Raw genomic sequence first — 19,611 nt, 5'->3', positions numbered from 1 at the left:
CACAACCTCAGCGTCGCTAAGGGACGAGAAACCTCTGCATTTTAAAACTTGGTGAATTGACTTGGAATTCCCATCTTTGACCTGCAGCATTAACGGGGGGGGGGGACATTGCAAAGCCGTTACTCACCTCTCTGTCGTTAGAACAGCCTCCAAACGGAAGGGTGAACGGGCAGTTTTTTAACTTGGTAAAGCAATTAACTTATAAAAGCAGCTGTGCCTGTCTACGAGATAGCCACACACACCCTGCACAGGAGTCTCATAAAGACTAGTGCAGGGGTAGGCAACCTTGGCTGTCCACGAGTCATAAAAGAGCCAAGGTTGCCTACCCCTGCCTAGTGCATTTAGCTAATGCTAGTGCGGGCTTGAAGGCCCACACATAGCAAGTGCTTATTTACGTCTTAAAGGTGCACATATACCGGTTTGATATAAAATGTAATTTCTTAATTCCTTTCCAAAAAAAAAGGTCCTGCAAACGAGCCCCCTTCCGCATCAACTTAGCTTTAAGAAAGCCTTGCAGAACCGCCCCGCCCCTCTCCTGTCGCTCCAGCGCCTCCAACTCGAAGCCCCGCCCCCTTTCCCCCCGCCCCGCGCTGTTATTGGTTACCCAGCAAACGAAGGGCGGCCCGGGAGAGAGAGGACAGGGGGAAAAAAAAAAAAAAGCCTCGCCGGCTAGAGCGGCTTCTAGGTTGCACTTCCGGAGAGCCGCGGGGGCTGACGGGAATCCCCGGCCACTCCCGGAAGAAGGTGGCGCTCTAGCGGCCCGGTTGCGGGAGGCGGGGCGCGGGGCGGGGCAGGGCAGAGTCAGTTCAGGGCAGCAGGTGAGCGCACAAAATAAATACCGGTACATAAATAAAAGGGAAAACGAGGAAAAACAGATTTACATTTGTTAAAAAACGTGTATTAAAAAAAACACGTGTGACGTAGGTGTTGGGGTGTGTTGGTGTAAAGGATGGAGAGCTGGAGCTGGGCACGGGTTGCTTACCCGGATGGGTGCAAATGGTCCCAGATGTTTTTCAGGGGAGGGAGGGAGGAGGGGGCCCTTGGGAAAGAGAGGGGGGGTCCTCAGGATGAGGTAGGGGGTGGCTGTGACTTTACAAGGGGTTGCAACTGGCAGCTCCAAGCTCACCTTGGCTGATCCAATCTAAAAGCAAAACAAAACTAAGGATGATCCTGGCCAGTATTTTGATGGGAGTTCTTGGGACTCCAGGATAGACTGGAAAGTGAGTGGGTGGGTGGGGAGGAACCCACCCCAGAAGCCATCAAAGTCAAATTTGTTCTGCAGGGTAGCCAAGAAAATAGTACGGGTGTGTGTGGATGTTTTCTTTGGAAATTGAGCTTGACAGCTGGCAGTGAAGGGAACTGAGTGTTAAGACAGAGTGGGTGGGAGTGGAGGTTTTGCTTTGTTTTGTTTTATTTTATTTTTATGCCTTTGAGGTGGTGTTTACTCCTGGCAACTGCCTGGACAGCTCCCTGCAGTTTTCTTAGTAAGATGTTGGAAGTAGTTTGCCATTGCTCCTTCTTCCTAGGGCTGAGGGAAAGGGACGGGCCCAACCTGCCTCCAGAAGCAGTGAATGTTCCAACACTGGAAGTTTTTAAGAAGAGACTGGACAGCCATTTGTCTGAAATGATATAGGGTTTCCTGCCTGAGCAGGGGATTGGACTAGATGACCTCCAACTTTATTATTATTATTAAAGATCCCCCAGCTGGCTTTGTGCCCAAGGTGGGACCAGAGCTCATGGTCTCTCCGTTTCTAACCTAACTGCTACACCAAACTGACTCTCCTTATATTATTTTGCTAATAAATAAGTGGCTACTTTAACTTGCATTCCAGTTCTGTGTATTTTGTAATGAAGACTTGACAGTTGATCCATGTAGGGGGACTCCATTCCTTGGAATCCTATTCTTCATCAGTCTAATTCTGTTATTAAACATTTCCCTTCACAGGGTCTGAGCTAACAGAAAGGATATCCAAACTTTTCAACATTGCAGCTAGATTTGTATTCCATTAAGTATATAGCATGTTGAATAAATCACCATTGGTTAGCTTTTTACTAAACCAAAATCCAAACCACCATATTCTGGCTTAATACAAGGTGAAAAAATATTGTGTATATATTTATTTAAGGATCCTTAGAATTACACTGCCCATCCCCTATTAATACCTTTTGAACGATATTTTAATTGGCAATATAGAAAAGATTCTATAGAATTTTATGCTGAAAAAATCAATTGTCCATATCCTTATCAAGTGACAAGGGAAAATGGTAATAACAACAATATTAAAATTATGCATTAAGAGTAATTACTTGAACAGATTTGGCTCAAGTACAAAACATCCATATTTCATTTTCTTTTGCGGTAATTAATTATTCTTACATGAATTTACTGAATGTTTACATAAGATAAATTTTTTGCCACACAAACCTCAAGAATCAGGACTGGGAAAGTTTATCATGTGACTGGGATAAAAAATGGACATTTGTTACGTAATATATCTGAAATGATCCTTAATCCCATGATTTATAATGGATAGAAGTTGTATTTACTAATACTTCCTAGATGACTATCTATTGTTGAATATTCCAAAATCATTTATTTAACTGGTATATGTCTATATTCCTTACTGGTATTTTAATTATTGGACTTTTTTTAATAAAAATAATAGTTTATTTAGAATGCTGTTTTTTTTTATCATGCCATAGATGAAGTAAACAGATTCCAAGCAAAACATGGCCATCTACAGCTGTAACATATTCCTTGCAGTAGCTAGGACCAGGTAAGAAATGAAATCTTGATATCTGAAATATGTCATTATTTTAGATCCTTGAATTTCATCCAAAAAGCAGCAGTGATAGCTATTTTCTATCATGAAGGAAGTTCATGAGTTTTTATTTGATTACTAACTTCAGTCAAAATTACATGGCATTGTATTAAACATTTAGTGAATAGTGTAAAACAGTTGTACTGATTTAAATTTAATAGAAAAAAAGCAATATCAGGTGTATTATTTTTGTTCATCACTGGCGCACTGATAGCATTCACCCATGTAGATTTTCTTTTTGTGAAATATAAAAAAACTGGGATCTGAACTAAATAAATATAAGAGCTCTTGCATTACATTATCTGGTTTGAATAATAAAAAATCCGTAATTTCCTCATCCTCCGTCATCTAGAGCTGAGAAATTATAACCTGTATCCAGTTGCAAGCATGGTAAATACAGTAGCTATGACTAGGGCTAAGAAATACATTCCTTAACCTAGGCCAGAGGTAGGCAACCTTGGCTCTTTTATGACTCGTGGACTTCAACTCCCAGAATTCCTGAGCCAGCCATGCTGAGGGGAAAGGGAGAGGTTTCCAAGCTGGGCCATGTTGGCTTAGGAATTCTGGGAGTTGAAGTCCAGGAGTCATGAAGGAGCCAAAGTTTCCCTCATGCTGGCTCAGGAATTCTGGGAGTTGAAGTCCAGGAGTCATAAAAGAGCCATGGTTGCCTACCCCTGACCTAGCATATCTGCCCCACCTCCCAGTTTCCATCTTACATCAGTTTAGCCCCGTATTTCTGAAGCTTAGCAATTTTAAGGTGTATTCAACTCCCACGCTGCATGCTGGCTGTGGAATTCTGGGAATTGAAGTCCACCCATCTTAAAGTTGCCAAGGTTGGAAAACATTCAGTACTTCTAATGAAAGAAGCTGCAGTAGGTCATAACGCCTCTGTGGATATAGGTAGTCCTCGACTTACAACAGTTTGCTCAGTGACTGTTCGAAGCTACAACGGCACTGACAAAAGCGACGTGTGACCATGTTTCACGCTTACAACCGTTGCGGCATCCCCGTGATCAGAATTCCTTCCCCTTGGCAAACTGACTCACATTTATGACTGTTGCAGTGTCCTGGGGAGGGGGTCACACCATCCCCTTTTGCAACCTTCTGACAAGCAAATTTAACAACAAGCAATTTAACAACTGCCGTGATTCGCTTACCAATGATGGCAAAAAAGATTGCCAAATGGGGCAACTCTCCCTTAACAAGTGTTTCGCTTAAACCGCAGAAATTTGGGGCTCAGTTTTGGTCGTAAGTCAAGGACTACCTATGAAACGTCTCAGCCTGAGAAGGCCATGCTAGACCTCTTTGGATTTCAAGATCAGAGCTCCTGATCAAGGCCTTGCAAAATGTATCCCTCGCCAGCCATAACCCCAATCCTTGGCTGCAGCAGTGATTGAGACTCTTTCTCTTCCAGAGGATCACACCTGCTTGTGCACTCCTGCTGTTCCCTGTTCTCCTCATCAGCTGCCCTTGCACAACTGTTGGATTCCCACCGTAACGGAACGTTCCTGAAGGACTCTGAAAGCCACCGGCTCCTCTCCAGTTCACCGCAGGGAAACGGTTGGCTTCACTTGCTGATTCGACCGATGCGGATGTTTCACACGTCAGCTTGTTGGCATCAGGACAAACCTCGCCCTGAGCCAAGTCCTGTAAGAACAGACCACGCTCCGGCCAGCCCTCCAGGCAAGGCCGCCGAGACCCTCAGGAGATCGCTCTGGCAGAGGATTGTAGATGAACTGAGACACTATTACAACGGATTCCACTTGCTCTGGATCGACACCAAAGTCGCCGCTCGGATGGTCTGGAGACTGTTACACGGGCAAGTGCTCACCAGGCGGGAGAGACGAAGGGTGAGCTTGGCTGGCTGTGGGGAGCAGCCAGCAAACTAGCCCCTGCGCGCGACTGATGGCTTATTTATTTATTTATGAGACTTATATACCGCTTTAAGTGCAAGCACTCTCTAAGCGGTGTACACCAGTAAGCAATGTATATATATATTTACATTGCCCCCAACAATCTGGGTCCTCATTTTACCTACCCCGGAAGGATGGAAGGCTGAGTCAACCTTGAGCCGGTGAGATTTGAACCGCTGACCTGCTGAACACAGTCAGCTAAAGTGGCCTGCAGTACTGCACTCTAACTGCTGCGCCACCTCGGCTCTTCAAGGCTTCCCCTTGAAGGGACAGTATTCAGCAGCGGATTCTTATTCGCTGGACAAAGCAAACAGTTCTGAGAGAAGGTGACTTTACAACCCAGTCGATCGATGGGCTGAATAAAGGAGAGCTGGGCATTTCGCTTGGATCGTTCCCACCTTCTTGTTCATTTCCCCAATAAAGGCAAAGCGCCTGCTTTGCGGGATTAGAGCATCAGGCCCAGCGGTCAGTTTCCCCGGCGATTTCTTCTGGGATTCAGGAACAGAGTTTCAGCTTGCTTTAGAACAGTGGTTCTCAACCTTTTTAATGCCATGACCCCAACCGGTCGTAAGTTGAGGACTACTCAACCGGTCGTAAGTCGAGGACTACTCAACTGGTGCAGCACCGTTTGCAGAATGGGACTTTTGGCGGGCTCAGCAGGGCAGAGACAGCCTGGACAATTCCTATTGGCTTTTGAAAGCCAATAGAATTAGACTCTATTCAAGAGAGTCTATTCTATTGGCTTTCAAAAGCCAATAGAATAAAAGGGAGTAGCACAGCTAAGGAAAAGGGGACAAAAATGGCGGACTGAATTGTTTGGCGACCCCCGTGAAATGGTCGTTCGACCCCAAATGGGGTCCCGACCCACAGGTTGAGAACCACTGCTTTAGAACATGAGGCTCCTTCGTAGTCCTCAACTTATGGCTGACCTCATGACAGACCTCCCCAAAAGCTACTGACAAGCTGGTTCCGAAGTTCTGCGGTCACCCCCCTCTTCCAGTCATGTGACCACATTAGGGGCATTTGGCAACTGGCTCACCTTTACGGCCCAAAGGTGTTTTTTCAGGAGGCACCTGGATTTTCTGGTTTTTCCTCTGAAGATGTTTTATTTCTCATCCAAGAAGCTTCTTCGGCTCTGACTGGATGGTGGGGAATGGAAGGAGTTATCCTCTTTGCAGACAGCTGGTCAAAAAAAGAATGCAAATGATGCGAATCCTTCCATTCCCCACCGTCCAGTCAGAGCTGAAGAAGCTTCTTGGATGAGAAGCGAAACGTCTTCAAAGAAAAACAAGAAAGTCCAGTTGCCTCGTGAAAAAAGCACCTTTGGGTCAACCATGAACCTGGATGACTGAGAATCTCCTTAGGCTCTCATTTACAACTATTTGCATTGGCCCATAGTCATAGTGACCGCAATTTATGATGGTTTTGCTGGAAATCGGCATTTATTTCTGATTTGGGGCAAAAACCACCCATAGAGAACAGTGAGTTCATTTAACGACTGTGGTGTTCATTTAATGACTGCTGCGAACAAGGAACCTCAAATTGGGTCCAGTCACAGGGCATCCCACTTTATAACCTTGATGACTTATGACCGTATTTGCCAGGCTCAGTTATGGTCATAACTCGAGCACTTTTTTTCTAGCAGTGAATTTGGAATCCCTACTTGCTGATAACTCACGTGTCCCCTTTACGTGTGACTTGCTACGTGGTGTAAGAGAGAGTGTGTCTCCATCATACGCTCCCAAATGTTTCAAGGTCCAGTTTGGGTCGGTCACTGGGACCAGAGGTTTAGCCCTGCAAGCTTTTGACTGGTATTGGAGCCCAGCCACGAGTCCAAAAGCTTGAAAGACGAACCCTGTGCTCCCAGTGATCGACCCAGATTGGATCCTACAATGTCCTGGGACCTGTAGATTTGCCTTCACTCAAATGTTTGATTGCGGTAACACATCACAGTAAGGCCTGAATCCCGAACCCACCTTCTCATTAAAAAAAAGAGAAAAGCTGTTGAATAAAATTGTTTGACTTTATTTCTTAAAACAAGCCAGCAGGCTTTTCTGCAGATAAAATGCTGGCACTCTGAAATTAAATTGGCGAAGTGCTTGCTTGGAACAAAGTTTCTCCTACTCTTTTTAGTGGAAAGGAGAGAAATTCAGGGATGGTTGTAAGCCATTATTTCATTTACTTGGTTTTGGTTTAGTAATGTTAATATGATTTCAGTATGATGGCTTATTGAAACATATTTACGATTAACCATGCCTTAGGGCAGGGCTAGGCAACCTTGGCTGTTTCATGACTCGTGGACTTCAACTCCCAGAATTCCTGAGCCAGCACAGCTCAGCTTGGAAACCTCTCCCTTTCCCCTCAGCATGGCTGGCTCAGGAATTCTGAGAGTTGAGGTCCACGAGTCATAAAAGAGCCAGGGTTGCCTACCCCTACCTTAGGGCAATGGATGAACAGTGTCATGTTTTGTCTTGTGTTTCTGTTTCTTCAGCTGATGAGAACATCAGCAGATCTTTTCCGGCTGGTTCCCTTCTTGGTGTTCATCATAGTACCTTTCATGGAATTCCTGTTACCTGTATTTCTTAAACTCTTTCCTGAGATGTTGCCTTCAACCTTTGAAACGGAATCTAAAAAGGTCAGTTTTTCAAATTTGAAAAAAAAAGCTCCATCTTCGTGTCCAGCTATATCTTAGGAATAAAATGGGGCAGAACTCAAGCACTGTCTTGCTTTAGCAATGGAAATTTTGGATCGTACAGGGCTACCTGTACTGTTTCAAAGAGGACTAGAAGAGTTTTAAATATCTTTAAAGCATTTGGGGGATGGGGCATTATGAGCTCAGGATGTCACAACACAGCCAACCACCCAGGATGGTGCAACACAGAACTCAGGATATCACTGCACTAGATCTCAGGATGTGATCACACAACCCATTACCCAGGTCGTTACAACACAAAAGACTAATGGGCACACAGCCAGCACCTCAACTACTCAGGATGTTACGAAACAGCCAAACAATCCGCAAACAATAGCTCCTATACAGCCAACCAATCCACCTACAGCAACTAAGCCAGCACTCCACGCCCCCCCACCAATATATATAGAGAGATGGCAGCTCCGATCACACTTTGCTTGCACAAGCATGAAGCCGAAGACCCCAGCCTGAAGATGACAAGTGGGACCTCGTTGAAACGTCACCAATATACTCTCAATCTTACACGGGAAAAAGACCCGAATACATATACCCATGAAAATCTACAAATATATATATATATGTATGTATGTATGTATATATGTATGTATGTATGTATGTATGTATATGTATATGTATATATAAATATCTGTTGGCTTTTTGTCTCTCCCTTTGTCTTTTTTGATATTTTTTTTCTCTTTCTCTTTAGAATATTCTTCTTTCCCCCCCCTTTCCCAGCAAGTGGTACAGTGAAAAGAAGATAAAGAGTTTTACTTTCGCCAAGAATGGCAAGCGACTCATTGCTTTGTGAGAGAATTCCTCACCTTTCTCATTATTCTTTGCACTAAGGAAGAAAAGCAGAGGAAGAAACTGAGTGCCAAGTTGCAGCTAGCCAAATTCTTGCAGGAGACCATTGCGGAGTTGGCCAGAAGGAACAAAGCCAGCACAGGAGCAGCTACCCAGCTGTTTTCTTCCTACGTTCAGAAGGTATGTTTCCCTCAGTGAATCGGAAAGCTGGAGCCCTGGAGCTTTTTATGCTTCATTTAAAGATTGCTGATGAGCTCTAAAAGTCTCCTGTAAGGTGGAACTGTTTAAACCAAGAGTCTCCAACCTTGCTAACTTTAAGACTTGTGGATTTCCAACTCCCAGAATTCCCCAGCCAGCACCAAGTCCACAGGTCCTTAAAGTTGCCAAGGTTGCACACCCCTGTTTATATAAACAAAACTGAAACATTAAAAATAAAAGTTTGATGCAGCCTCAATTAACGCCTTTGATTTCATGTCTGATCTTGATGCCGATGGAGGTTCTCAATTCACCCAGGTGGGCGGGTAGAGCTATCATTATAAGTTTCTTCCATAATTTCACACCATTGTGAGGGGCTTGTAGTAATTTTAAGTGGATGCATTTATTAGGAACTCTGCATCTTCTTTTAAGATAGCTCTCCTGTCCAGTTTTCTGAACCAGGATGAAAAATAACAATAAGTCCAAATCATGAAAATGCATTTCGTGCTGCCAATAGCTTCCTAGAACAGTAATAAAACCAGGAAAATGCAAAGTATTGGGAAACGCTATCAAGAATTTAACAAGATTAAAGATGGCCAAATACTGTATCATTAAAATCAGTGGCAGACAAGAAAGATTTTACTCGCCGTCTTGAGGTAAAATGATAGGAGCAGGCTTTTCTCTCTTGGAGGAAATGTCTTTAGTTTGGGCAGCCTTATCGTAGAGAAAACGAGCAATGGGTTGGGGAGACTAATTCCGGAGTGCTCATTGATTGCGTTTAGGTTCGACATAGCGGCCAGCAACCCAGCACCCAGGAAATCGTGCAGTTTTCCAAACTGTTCGAGGATGAGCTGACCCTGGAACACCTGGAGCGGTCCCAGCTGGTCATCCTTTGCAAACTGCTGGAGTTACAGCCCATTGGCACGAACAACCTCCTTCGTTTCCAGCTTCTGATGAAGCTTAGATCCATCAAAGCTGATGACGAGGTAAGGAGATGCATTTGTCTTTCACCAAGAGCTTAGAAAGCTACCGTATATGCCGGCGTATAAGGCGACTTCTGCAAGCGTTAAAATCGGCGCCAAAGACGGGGGTCATCTTATACGCTGAGTTGTCTTATACGCCGGAAATACTGGTAATTTCCGGCTTATAAGACGACGTTCTAGGAATGCGGCTCGGCGACAAAGACGGGGGTCATCTTATACGCCGGGTCGCTTTGTACGGCGGCATACACGGTACCTTTATTTATTTATTTATTTATTTATTTATTTATTTATTTATTTATGAGACTTATATACCATTTTAAGTGCAAGCACTCTCTAAGCGTTGTACACCAGTAAGCAAAGTATGTATATATTTACATTGCCCCAACAATCTGGGTCCTCATTTTACCTGCCCCGGAAGGATGGAAGGCTGAGTCAACCTTGAGCCGGTGAGATTTGAACCGCTGACCTGCTGAACACAGTCAGCTAAAGTGGCCTGCAGTACTGCACTCTAACTGCTGCGCCACCTCGGCTCACCTTTAAATTCTGGGCAAGCCGGTCAAGAGAATGATGCTGGCTAAATGTTGCCTGTTATTTAGATCCCTTCTAAAATGGCAGTAAGTAGCCTGAATGGGATGGGAGCCTTGATGTTGTTAAATGATCTGCCTGATGCTGGTTTTTGCTCTTTGCTGTCTGTAGATGATAGCCAAGGAAGGTGTTAATGGCTTGAGCGTGTCTGAGCTGCAGAGTGCGTGCAGAGCAAGAGGAATGAGGTCACTGGGCCTCACGGAGGACCAGCTCAAAGAGCAACTGAACCAGGTAAGTTAGGGATGAGGGGGGGAGGGAAGGAAATGGAGCCTGAGAAGAATATCCAAAGGGTGCTTCCTGGTCCTGATTGGGTGGAAACCACAAGTCATACGTGACCTCTCCCTCCGAGCATTTGTTTGGGATGCTACAATGGACCAGGCTAACCTTTAAAAAAAAAAAACTGCAAAGGGCCCATGGGGTATTTTAACACGGCCTCTACCAACCTGTTGCTTGACTGCAAGGCAATCACTTCCTCTTCCAAACCAACATCTGCAAAAATGGGAAATGTTCACTGATCCTAAAAAAGCACCACACAGGAGAAGGTTGCTATAAGAGACAGTGGGTCTACTTCTGCAGCCAGATCCCTCGTTGGTCTGATTGGTTCAGAACGAGATTCGAAAATGTTCCCGTTGAATTTTACAGATCCAAGCAGTTGTTCCAGCTGCGCTAAGAACGCAGATGGAGCGGATAGGAAAGAGGCTGCTTACGTAGGCGTCCTTAGTGGCGCTCAGCAGGTTCTGAAAGCAGGTCCTTAGGATGGAGGACGGAGTGCTCTGCTTGCAGGAAGCTCACTTTCCACTCTGAGCAGTGAAATCTCAAGAGGGAAGCTCAGGCTTGGCAACCAGCAGCTTTGGAGTCAGACATGGTCTCCACCCAGGCAGGCAGTTCAACCTTTCAGCAAGACCGTGTGGCTTTCTTTAGGGATTTTGCTCCATCAAGCATACCTTAGTTCTTGCAACCTAAGAGGTAAAGTTAAAGGTTTCCCCTGTCCAGGTCAGAGGTGTCAAAGTCACGATGTCGCGTGACGTGTCGCGACATATTGCGACTTTTTCCCCCCATTGCCGGCAATGGGGTGGGCGCGGTTTCGGCATGACGCATCCGGCCCGCAGGCCGGCAGTTTGACACCCCTGCTCTAGGGGGCGTTGCTCGTCCCTGCTTCCTAGCCGAGGGAGCCAGCATTATCCGAAGTCATTTCTGTGTTTGTGTGACTATACACCGAAGATGCACAGAACGCTGTTACTTTCCCACCAAAGTGATACCTATTAATCTACTTGCATCTGCATGCTTTCGAACTGCTAGGTTGACAGGAACTGGGATAAAAACGGGAACTCACCCTGTCGGGTTGTCTGCTTTCCAGCTGACAAGCTGAGCATCAGAGAGCCAAACTGGTGCAGAATATAAAGGAAAGTTCTTGCTAAAGAAAAAGGAGTTGGTTTTTTTTTTTTCAACCCTCCCATCTGGAAGGTTTAGATTTGCAAAAAGTTTAATTTCCCAGAAAGTTGCGCTGATTGATCTTTCTCCTCTTCTCTGTTGTACAGTGGCTGGATTTGAATCTCAAAGAAAAAGTTCCTCCTTCATTGCTCCTGCTTTCTCGTGCCTTGTACTTGACCGACGTGAGTCCCAAACCGATGGTGGTGAATACAACTAAGGTGAGCCGGTTTTGTAGCCATGACCGTCAAACAATCCTGGTCTGTTTCCTGATGGCAGAGCAAGACTAGGAAGCAAGGGATAGCAGCTTCTCCTTGCTCGGCCTTGGAGAGGAGCCTCAGTGGCGCAATGGTTAGAATGCAGTATTGCAGGCTGACTCTGCCCACTGCCAGGCGTTCGATCCTGATCAGCTCAAGATTGACTCAGTCTTCCATCCTTCCGAGGTCGGTAAAACGAGAGAACCAGATTGTTGGGGGCAAGAGGCTGACTCTGTAAACTGCTCAGAGAGGGCTATAAAAGCACTATGAAGCGGTATAGAAGTCTTAGTGCTATTGCCCTTCCTTCCTTCCTTCCTTCCTTCCTTCCTTCCTTCCTTCCTTCCTTCCTTCCTTCCTTCCTTCCTTCCTTCCTTCCTTCCCATTGTGGTGCGGTGCTTAGAATGCAGTATTGCAGGCTGACTCTGCCCACAGCCAGGAGTTCGATCCTTACAGTCTCAAGGTGGACTCAGCCTTCCATCCTTCTGAGGTCGGTAAAACGAGGACCCAGATTGTTGGGGACAAGATGCTAACATTGTAAACCACTTAGAGAACAGTGGTGGGATTCAGCCGGTTTGCACCACTTCGGCAGAACCGGTAGCTAACTTTTTGTTGCCCAGGCCCAAAATAGACTTCTGGAAGCGGCATCCACGCAGAGAACCGGTTGTTCACATATTTGATAAACTAAGTAGACCACAGTGCTTTTTAACCACAGTGTGCTTTTGTGATGTCTAGGTTTGACTTAACCCAGGCATTTCATTTGTTCTTCAGCCTCTGAAGAGTGAGGATGCAGAAATAGAGGATGATGAGGATGAGGAAGAGGAGGAGACCTTGTTGGACTCTGCCCCCATTGTGCAGGAGAGGAAGGTGAGAATTGGGGTGTACGTTTTCAGCTGTGCCTATTTTGGAGTCCTTTGTGTCCTCTGAGCTTGGTTGTTTGCTTGGAGACATTTCATTACCCATCTAGGTAGCATCATCAGTGCTGGAGGATCTGGTGTCTGTTCCCTGTTTATAGTAGCTTACCCTGCCAGTGTGGTGGGGAGATCATCGCTGCTGTTGGTACCACACCATAGCCATGCTCTTTCTGCTAGCAGAGGAAGGCAGATATCCTCCTTAATCTTAAGAATGTGGGAATTTGGAATACGGAATACTTCAGCCAGTTGCTTCTAACTCTGGAATAACAGTCTATTATAGAGCTTCGTTGACTTCATTTCTTCTTTCCCTCTATTTGGAAGAGTGAAGAATTTGTAATGCCTCCAAAGGACAAATTATCAGCTCCTGAAATGTCAGTCAAGCCTCCTGTGGGAGAGGTGAGTTTTCATTTTGGACAATACTTTTGGCCCCACAGTATGCAAAAACAAACCTGAATATATGGGGAGAAGATATAATTTTTAATCCGTGGGAAGTAGAGGACAGGGTCAACAAACAGAAAAGGATTGGTGTAGATTAGAACACAAAGACACATATGACTAAAATGCATAGCTGGTAGAAACTGTTAAAAACAAAACACACCCAGACACCCAATTATGGAAAGATAAATGATCCTACCCAAAGTTTGGAGTCAGAATACAGCGTAACGGCTGGATATTAAAAAGAACTATGGCGATATTTTGATCAGAGTAGAAATTGGCGTCCTATTTAAGATGTCACAAGCATTTACTAAGAAGAAGGACCAGTCAGGATGAGGTTCTAAGAAGAGTTTGGGTTTTTTTTTTAAACCACGTTCTGACCATGTTCTGTAGTTTATATAGTCATTAAGCAGAATTCAACATTAACCGCAGACGAAACAGAATAAAACCCTATAGTTTATACCTAGATTATCCATGCAATCAAAGGATGTCTGGTTTTATAAACAGCCACAGCAAAATTTGGCCACATTCAAGAAACTGAATCGTACCCCTTTGATAATTAACATCTGGACTAGGATAGCCTGGATACTTCGTTAAAGAAGGTGTGATTGCATTCTTTCTTTCCTTTTTTTAAATGCAATATAACAGAATATAGACTATTGTTTCAATAGACCCTTCTCCAGAGGGCCACAATCTTAGCTTTATGAACCCTCAAGAATTGCTATAGGGAGGACATCAAAGTGTGCTAAGATTAATGCTCTACAGATTCCATGGATAGTTTTTTTATAATGTGAATATATCTTAACTGATCGAAAGAAAAGGGCTGGTCTGACATTGTACTCAATCTCCAAAAACATTGAGAGCCAGCTGATGTAGTATACTGTTTTTTAAACATGGCAACTTTTAAATGGTACGGCTTTCCACTTCCAGAATGCCCCAAGCATCTTGTTGAGAGTTGAAGTCCACACAGCCTAAAGTCCCTGGATAATAGTGGTGTAGTGCAGGGGTCTTCAAACTTGACCCTTTTATGACTTGTGGACTTCAACTCGCAGAATTCTTCAGCCAGGCATGTCCACAAGTCCTAAAAGGGCCGAGTTTGAAGACCCCTGGTCTGGATCCAAGCCCGCAGTTTCATCAAAATGGCTGACTGAGGAATTCTGGGAGTTGAAGTCCACAAGTCATAAAAGGGTCAAGTTTGAAGAACCCTGGTGTAGTGGTTAAAGTGCTGGCCTCAAAACCAGGAGACTGTGAGTTCCAGTTCTAGTTCCCTTTGACAGGAAAGCCAGGTGAGTGACTTTGGGCCAGTCCCTCACTCTCTCAACCCAACCCACCTCATAGGGTCGTTGTGGGAAAAATAGGAAGAGGCAGGAGTATTAGCTATGTTTACCTCCTTGAAGTGACACACAGACGTGTGGGGAAAAAAAAGATAAAATAAAAATGCAGCAATTGTCTCCTTTTACCTTCGTTACTGATATTTGCCCATTATTCTTTTCTTTTAAAAGACGAAAATAGAAGCACCCCGGAGCAGCAAAGCCAGCGCCAATGGTGTCTAGTCCCTTTCCCATAAAAGAGCTGGACCCTCAGGGAAACACACACACACACACACACACACACACACACACACACACCCCTACCTGAAAGCACTACCCTTGCAACTTGCAACACGTCGGCAGCTTTCATCAACCAACTCCTTTGCCCTGTGAAACCCAGGTTTTCCAGACTCGATGGCCATATATCTAAGGCAGGTGAAAAATCACTTTACATCTAGGGTGAAGACTTTTACATTCGTGAGACATCCATGTAATTTATTTTCTTTTTTTTTGGTAAATATGTACATAATCCACAGACTAGACCAGCAGTAACTTAATGCAAAACTGTCCCCATGAAGGTGTGTAACTCCTTTAAAACTTTGTGCAATTTATTTTAATTTTGTAAAAAGGGACCTCCTTGCCTTTTTTTTCTACAAGAAATTGTAGAAAGTTGGGCTGTCCTCCCCTCGGCAGACAAGACTTGAATTGACTTACGGCCAGTTCTTAAAAAGACTTACTTAAAAAAAAAAAAAAAAAAGGTCCCAGAGGAGACCTTTGCAAATGGTCTTGCATAAAAATGCAGCCGCTCTTCTCAAAGTCAAACGAGATGAAAAGAAGATGGACAGCATTTTCCTCTTAGTATGCACATAAAATGGAAACCACCCGTGGTCCAGCTGGCTTCCTCTGTTCGCATGTATACATCTGCATTTCCCTCATTTTTACCCATTGGTGAAAAGACACACACACACTCCAATGTGTTTTTCTCTTGATTCCAAAGGAGCATAGGTTACACTAAAACACAGAATTGGACCATAACTCTATTTAAATAGAGCAAGTATGAATTGAAGTATGGATTAAGTTATATATATAATTACTCACTCAGGCAGATGCCATCAATAATTTGATTATTTGTAATTTTATTGTCTTTGTTAATTAAACTGTGGCTGTTAAATTCACCTGTAACCAGGGTCTGTCTGAATTGGGGTTCTAAAAAGCAGTTTATGGAAGATCTTTCTGTTGGGCCCTACTAAGAAAACTTAGTTTAAGATACTATGACAAAAAAAAAAAAAATGATAATTTTACCATGCTTTGCTAATGCTCTGCATAATGGTAGCAGTGAGGCAGCTTCTAGCTAAGCAGTAAGTAACTTGAGGGTTGCATTCGTAACACAAGACAAGCTGTCAGCTATCCCAACTGAGAATCAGTTTAAGTCCATACAGTTGTCCCTGAAATAAACATTTCTAATAGGTGTACAGGTGGCCCTCAATTTACAGGAGTTCATTTACCAAAGTTACAACAGCATTGAAAAAAGTGACTTAAGGCAGTTTTTCATGTGATCATTGCAGTATCCCCATGATCACATGATCAAAATTCAGACACTTGGCAAAATTCAGACACTTTAACGAAGAGAAGGGCGAGGGGGGACGTGATTGCAGCCTTCCAATATCTCAGGGTCTGCCACAAAGAAGAGGGAGTCAAGCTATTCTCCAAAGCCCCTGAAGGCAGGACAAGAAGCAACAGATGGAAACTCATCAAGGAGAGAAGCAACCTAGAACTAAGGAGAAACTTCCTGACAGTGAGAACAATTAACCAGTGGAACTACCTGCCTCCAGAAGCGGTGAATGCTCCAACACTGGAAGTTTTTAAGAAGAGACTGGACAGCCATTTGTCCGAAATGGTGTAGGGTTTCCTGCCTGAGCAGGGGGTTGGACTAGATGACCTCCAAAGTCCCTTCCAACTTTATTATTATGGATCATCGCACAGTCAGCCAGATGTTCAGACTGGATTTGGCATTTTGTCTACCTATCGAGTCCTTACCCAGGACCTGGGATAGGCAGATGGTATTACAGATATCATCGCAGGATGGAGGCAGTTCCTATTATTATTATTACTTGTATTTATGACGATTTGCAGTGTCCCTGGGTCACGTGATCCCCTTTTGCAACCTTCAGACAAGCAAAATCAATGGGGGAAGGCAGATTCACTTCACAGCCGGGTTACTAACTTAACAACTGCAGTGATTTTCTTAACAACTGTGCCAAGGGAGATTGTAAAATGGGACAGAATTAATTTAACAACTGTCTCGCTTAGCAATAGAAATTTTGGCCTCCATTTGTGATCGTAGATAGAGGACTACCTGTATAAACATCTTTGGGGGAACATCAAAGCTTTTCCTTCCAAATTTGTGCCCTTTTCCCAGTCTCTAAAAGCTTTGCTTGCGGTACCAGAATTTCTAAAGGCATTGTGTAACCTTTAGCGCAGATCGGTTTCAGCAGTGAGGAGTCTGATATGTGAGTTATATACTCGTCTGAAGTGTGTGCGCACACATGCAGAAACATTACCGAAATGAATGCTGGGAGAAAGGAGCCACCGGAGATAGCTGTGGGGAATGAAGCTCAAGGCTTGCATGCAGCTAAAGCCTGTCTCTTCTGTTAACTTGTGGCTTATTTAAATTGTATAATTGGTTGGATTCCTACAAACTGAGCCAACACAAACAAATGTCGTTTCGTGCAAAATAGGAGCCCAGTGTCAGCTAATGGGAGAAAAAGATCTGCAAATGAGGAGGATCTATAGGGTAGAGCAGTGTTTCCCAAACTTGACAATTTTAAGGCATGAGGACTTCAACTGCCAGAATTCCACAGCATGCCTTAAAATTGTCAAGTTTGGGAAACACTGGGGTAGAGAAATAAACGTTAACAGAAAAACGCAGATTCAATATTAAAAAGCCCAGAGATTAAAAAAAAACAAACAGGACTGGGAGCAATGGGAATGGAACGATGTACTATTTCTTTGAAAGTCCCTGGTTTGTTTGTTTATATTTCATATTTCTTAATTGCTCTTCTCCCTCAGAGAGGGACTCCAGGCAGTGGGCAAAATAATAATGGCCGCTTATTTAAAGTTGCAGAATTTCTAAGCCAGACTCATCCTCCTTGTTTATCTCATAACTAAACATTGTAAGCCCCTCCCGACTGTGTTCGTGGCAGTGGAACCCGTGGAGTTCTCTCCAGGGTGCACCAAGCAAGTCCCAGCTATTGATTGAGCTGTCAGATGCCACATTTGGCTTGACAGACAAGCCCTGCTCTCCCCAACTCTCCAGCGATCAATAGCTGACATAACTATTATTGTGGAACAAGTGTTTTCCAGCACTATGTGATACGTGCCTATGTGTGTGCGTACGTCTCACTTAAGCCCAGCCTGTGCAGCTTTGATCACTGTAATTCTTTTGGAAATTTCTTGTCAAAACCTACTTCACCAGGCTTTCCGATTACAAGACATAATTCTTGTAATTCTTTTTTTTTTTTACATCTATTCAGAATAAGAGTCTGCTGCTTGTTTTACTGTACAGATGTTTCTAACATGGAACATTTTAATGCTTCTTAACCACTGCATTGAGGTAGGCTTGCTGGAAAATGGGGCTAAATGTCTAGAAAAAAAACCTGATCAATGCTTTGGTACTGATCTGGGGAACCCACACTGTGAAGTGTACATTTTAACAACAACAACAGCAACAACAAACCTCACCAAAGGGGAGAAGCAAACTTTCCATTCTCTGTTGTTGGGTTGTCCATCAGAAACATTTGCTAATTCACTGATCCTTCAGTGGGGTTCAACGTAGCTTCTACCTGCCCTACAGAGATGCAGCCATGAAGAAGGTGGCTTCATTGATACTCACCGGTGGTAAGACAAAGGTCAGTCATCTCTGACTCATCTCCATTTCTTCGCCGAGGGAGCCAGTGTCGCTGGTCATGTGGCCAGAATGACTACATGCCAAGACACACGGAACGCTGTTGTCTTCCCATCAAAATGGTGCCTGTTTATCTGCTTGCTTGCTTTCAAACTGCTAGGCTGGCAGCTCACCCCGCTGAGCGGCACTTGGGTCTTGAACTGCCAACCTTCTGGTTGACAAGCCGAGTGTCTTAACTGCTAGGCCACCGTGATATACTGCAACTTTTGCCTGCAAAGAAAAGTATCCTCCGGAGATCTTAAATGATAGGTCGACTCATACAGGGAATGAAGGCTTCAGAAGATTAGAAACTTGCCTTTTTCAGTCTAGTCTATTCCAGATGTGTTGGATGGTGCTACATGTCATCCCACTGAGCTCAAGTCATCGGCCTTGGCTGGGGATGGATGTCACATTCCAATGATAGGAAAGGCAGTAGCTTTGAAAAAGGAGATTAAAATGTTTTGTGTATGTGTATAAAGACAAACCACAGTCAGGAAAACAGAACACACACACACACACACACACACACACACACACACACACACACACACACACACACACACACGAGTGAATATGAAAAGCAACTTAATTAAATGAACTATGCATTCATGGCTCTGCCTTGTTTATTGATTTATAGCATAATCTAATCACTGCAGAAAGTTCAGAAGACTGAATTTGTGCTGTCCCTACAAATTCCACCAGGGAGCAGCAGAAGCCCAGCACCCAATTCTAAGAAATATTGAAAAAGATGTTTACTTACTTTATGTAAGTAAGATTTGCAACGTGTCACTGGTGGAAGTCAGGGGAGGCATATTCAGTCCAAAACAAGATGAGATTATGAAAATACTTTGTACCTTGTAGGCTCAGCTTGTGGATGATGCACGTCACACGTGTGCATTTAGACAACTTTCATGCACTTGTACATTATTGAGATTGACCTTTTTGAAAATGTTCTGCTTTCCCCTATTCAAACAATTTCATCTGGACACTTATTGGAAACATCTGGCTTAATTTACTTGGCTCTTAAGAGTTCAGCTGGGCCACATTTCTGCCCAAAGCAGCTGCAATGCAAATGTAAAATACGCTCCTTTTGAAATCCAATTGCAAAATGTTACTGATGCAACTGGACATCAAAATGGCTGCTTTTGCACAATGCTGAACCAGAAATAAACCAAACACATTTTTAACTTTGCTGTCAGGCCAATCCAGTCTGCGTGAACAATTTATGATGCCTCTCCCAACCCCAGAGAGTTAAGTAAATTATAGTTCTTAACCATAGGCAAGCTGTTTTGCGAACACAGCTAATATATAAAATAATTTTCAAGTTTACCTT

General features: G+C 43.9%; 2 protein-coding genes across 2 annotated transcripts in view; one reads left to right on the top strand and one right to left on the bottom strand.

The window, feature by feature from the left end:
- The window catches only part of NSD3 (nuclear receptor binding SET domain protein 3), a 78,939-nt gene extending 78,442 nt beyond the window's left edge, over window positions 1-497 (bottom strand). The window contains exon 1 of the mRNA XM_039354255.1: window positions 128-497. The gene's annotated coding sequence lies outside the window, so the exon portion shown is untranslated. The remainder of the gene's footprint in view (window positions 1-127) is intronic.
- Window positions 498-752: 255 nt separating this feature from the next.
- On the top strand, window positions 753-15,877 carry LETM2 (leucine zipper and EF-hand containing transmembrane protein 2). The gene is made up of 11 exons (XM_039354253.1): window positions 753-818; window positions 2,704-2,777; window positions 4,237-4,672; window positions 7,227-7,370; window positions 8,274-8,411; window positions 9,209-9,412; window positions 10,106-10,225; window positions 11,533-11,643; window positions 12,448-12,543; window positions 12,912-12,986; window positions 14,528-15,877. Exons 2-11 carry the CDS (start codon window positions 2,731-2,733, stop codon window positions 14,576-14,578), a joined length of 1,422 nt encoding a protein of 473 aa, XP_039210187.1. The 5' UTR covers window positions 753-818; window positions 2,704-2,730; the 3' UTR covers window positions 14,579-15,877.
- The last annotated feature ends 3,734 nt before the right edge of the window (window positions 15,878-19,611 follow it).

The sequence above is a fragment of the Crotalus tigris genome, unplaced genomic scaffold (genome assembly GCF_016545835.1).
Source record: "Crotalus tigris isolate CLP2741 ecotype Arizona unplaced genomic scaffold, ASM1654583v1 scf7180000018549.3470463, whole genome shotgun sequence".
In the NCBI taxonomy this organism is placed as follows: Eukaryota; Metazoa; Chordata; class Lepidosauria; order Squamata; family Viperidae; genus Crotalus; species Crotalus tigris.
This window is presented reverse-complemented; position numbering and strand designations above follow the sequence as displayed.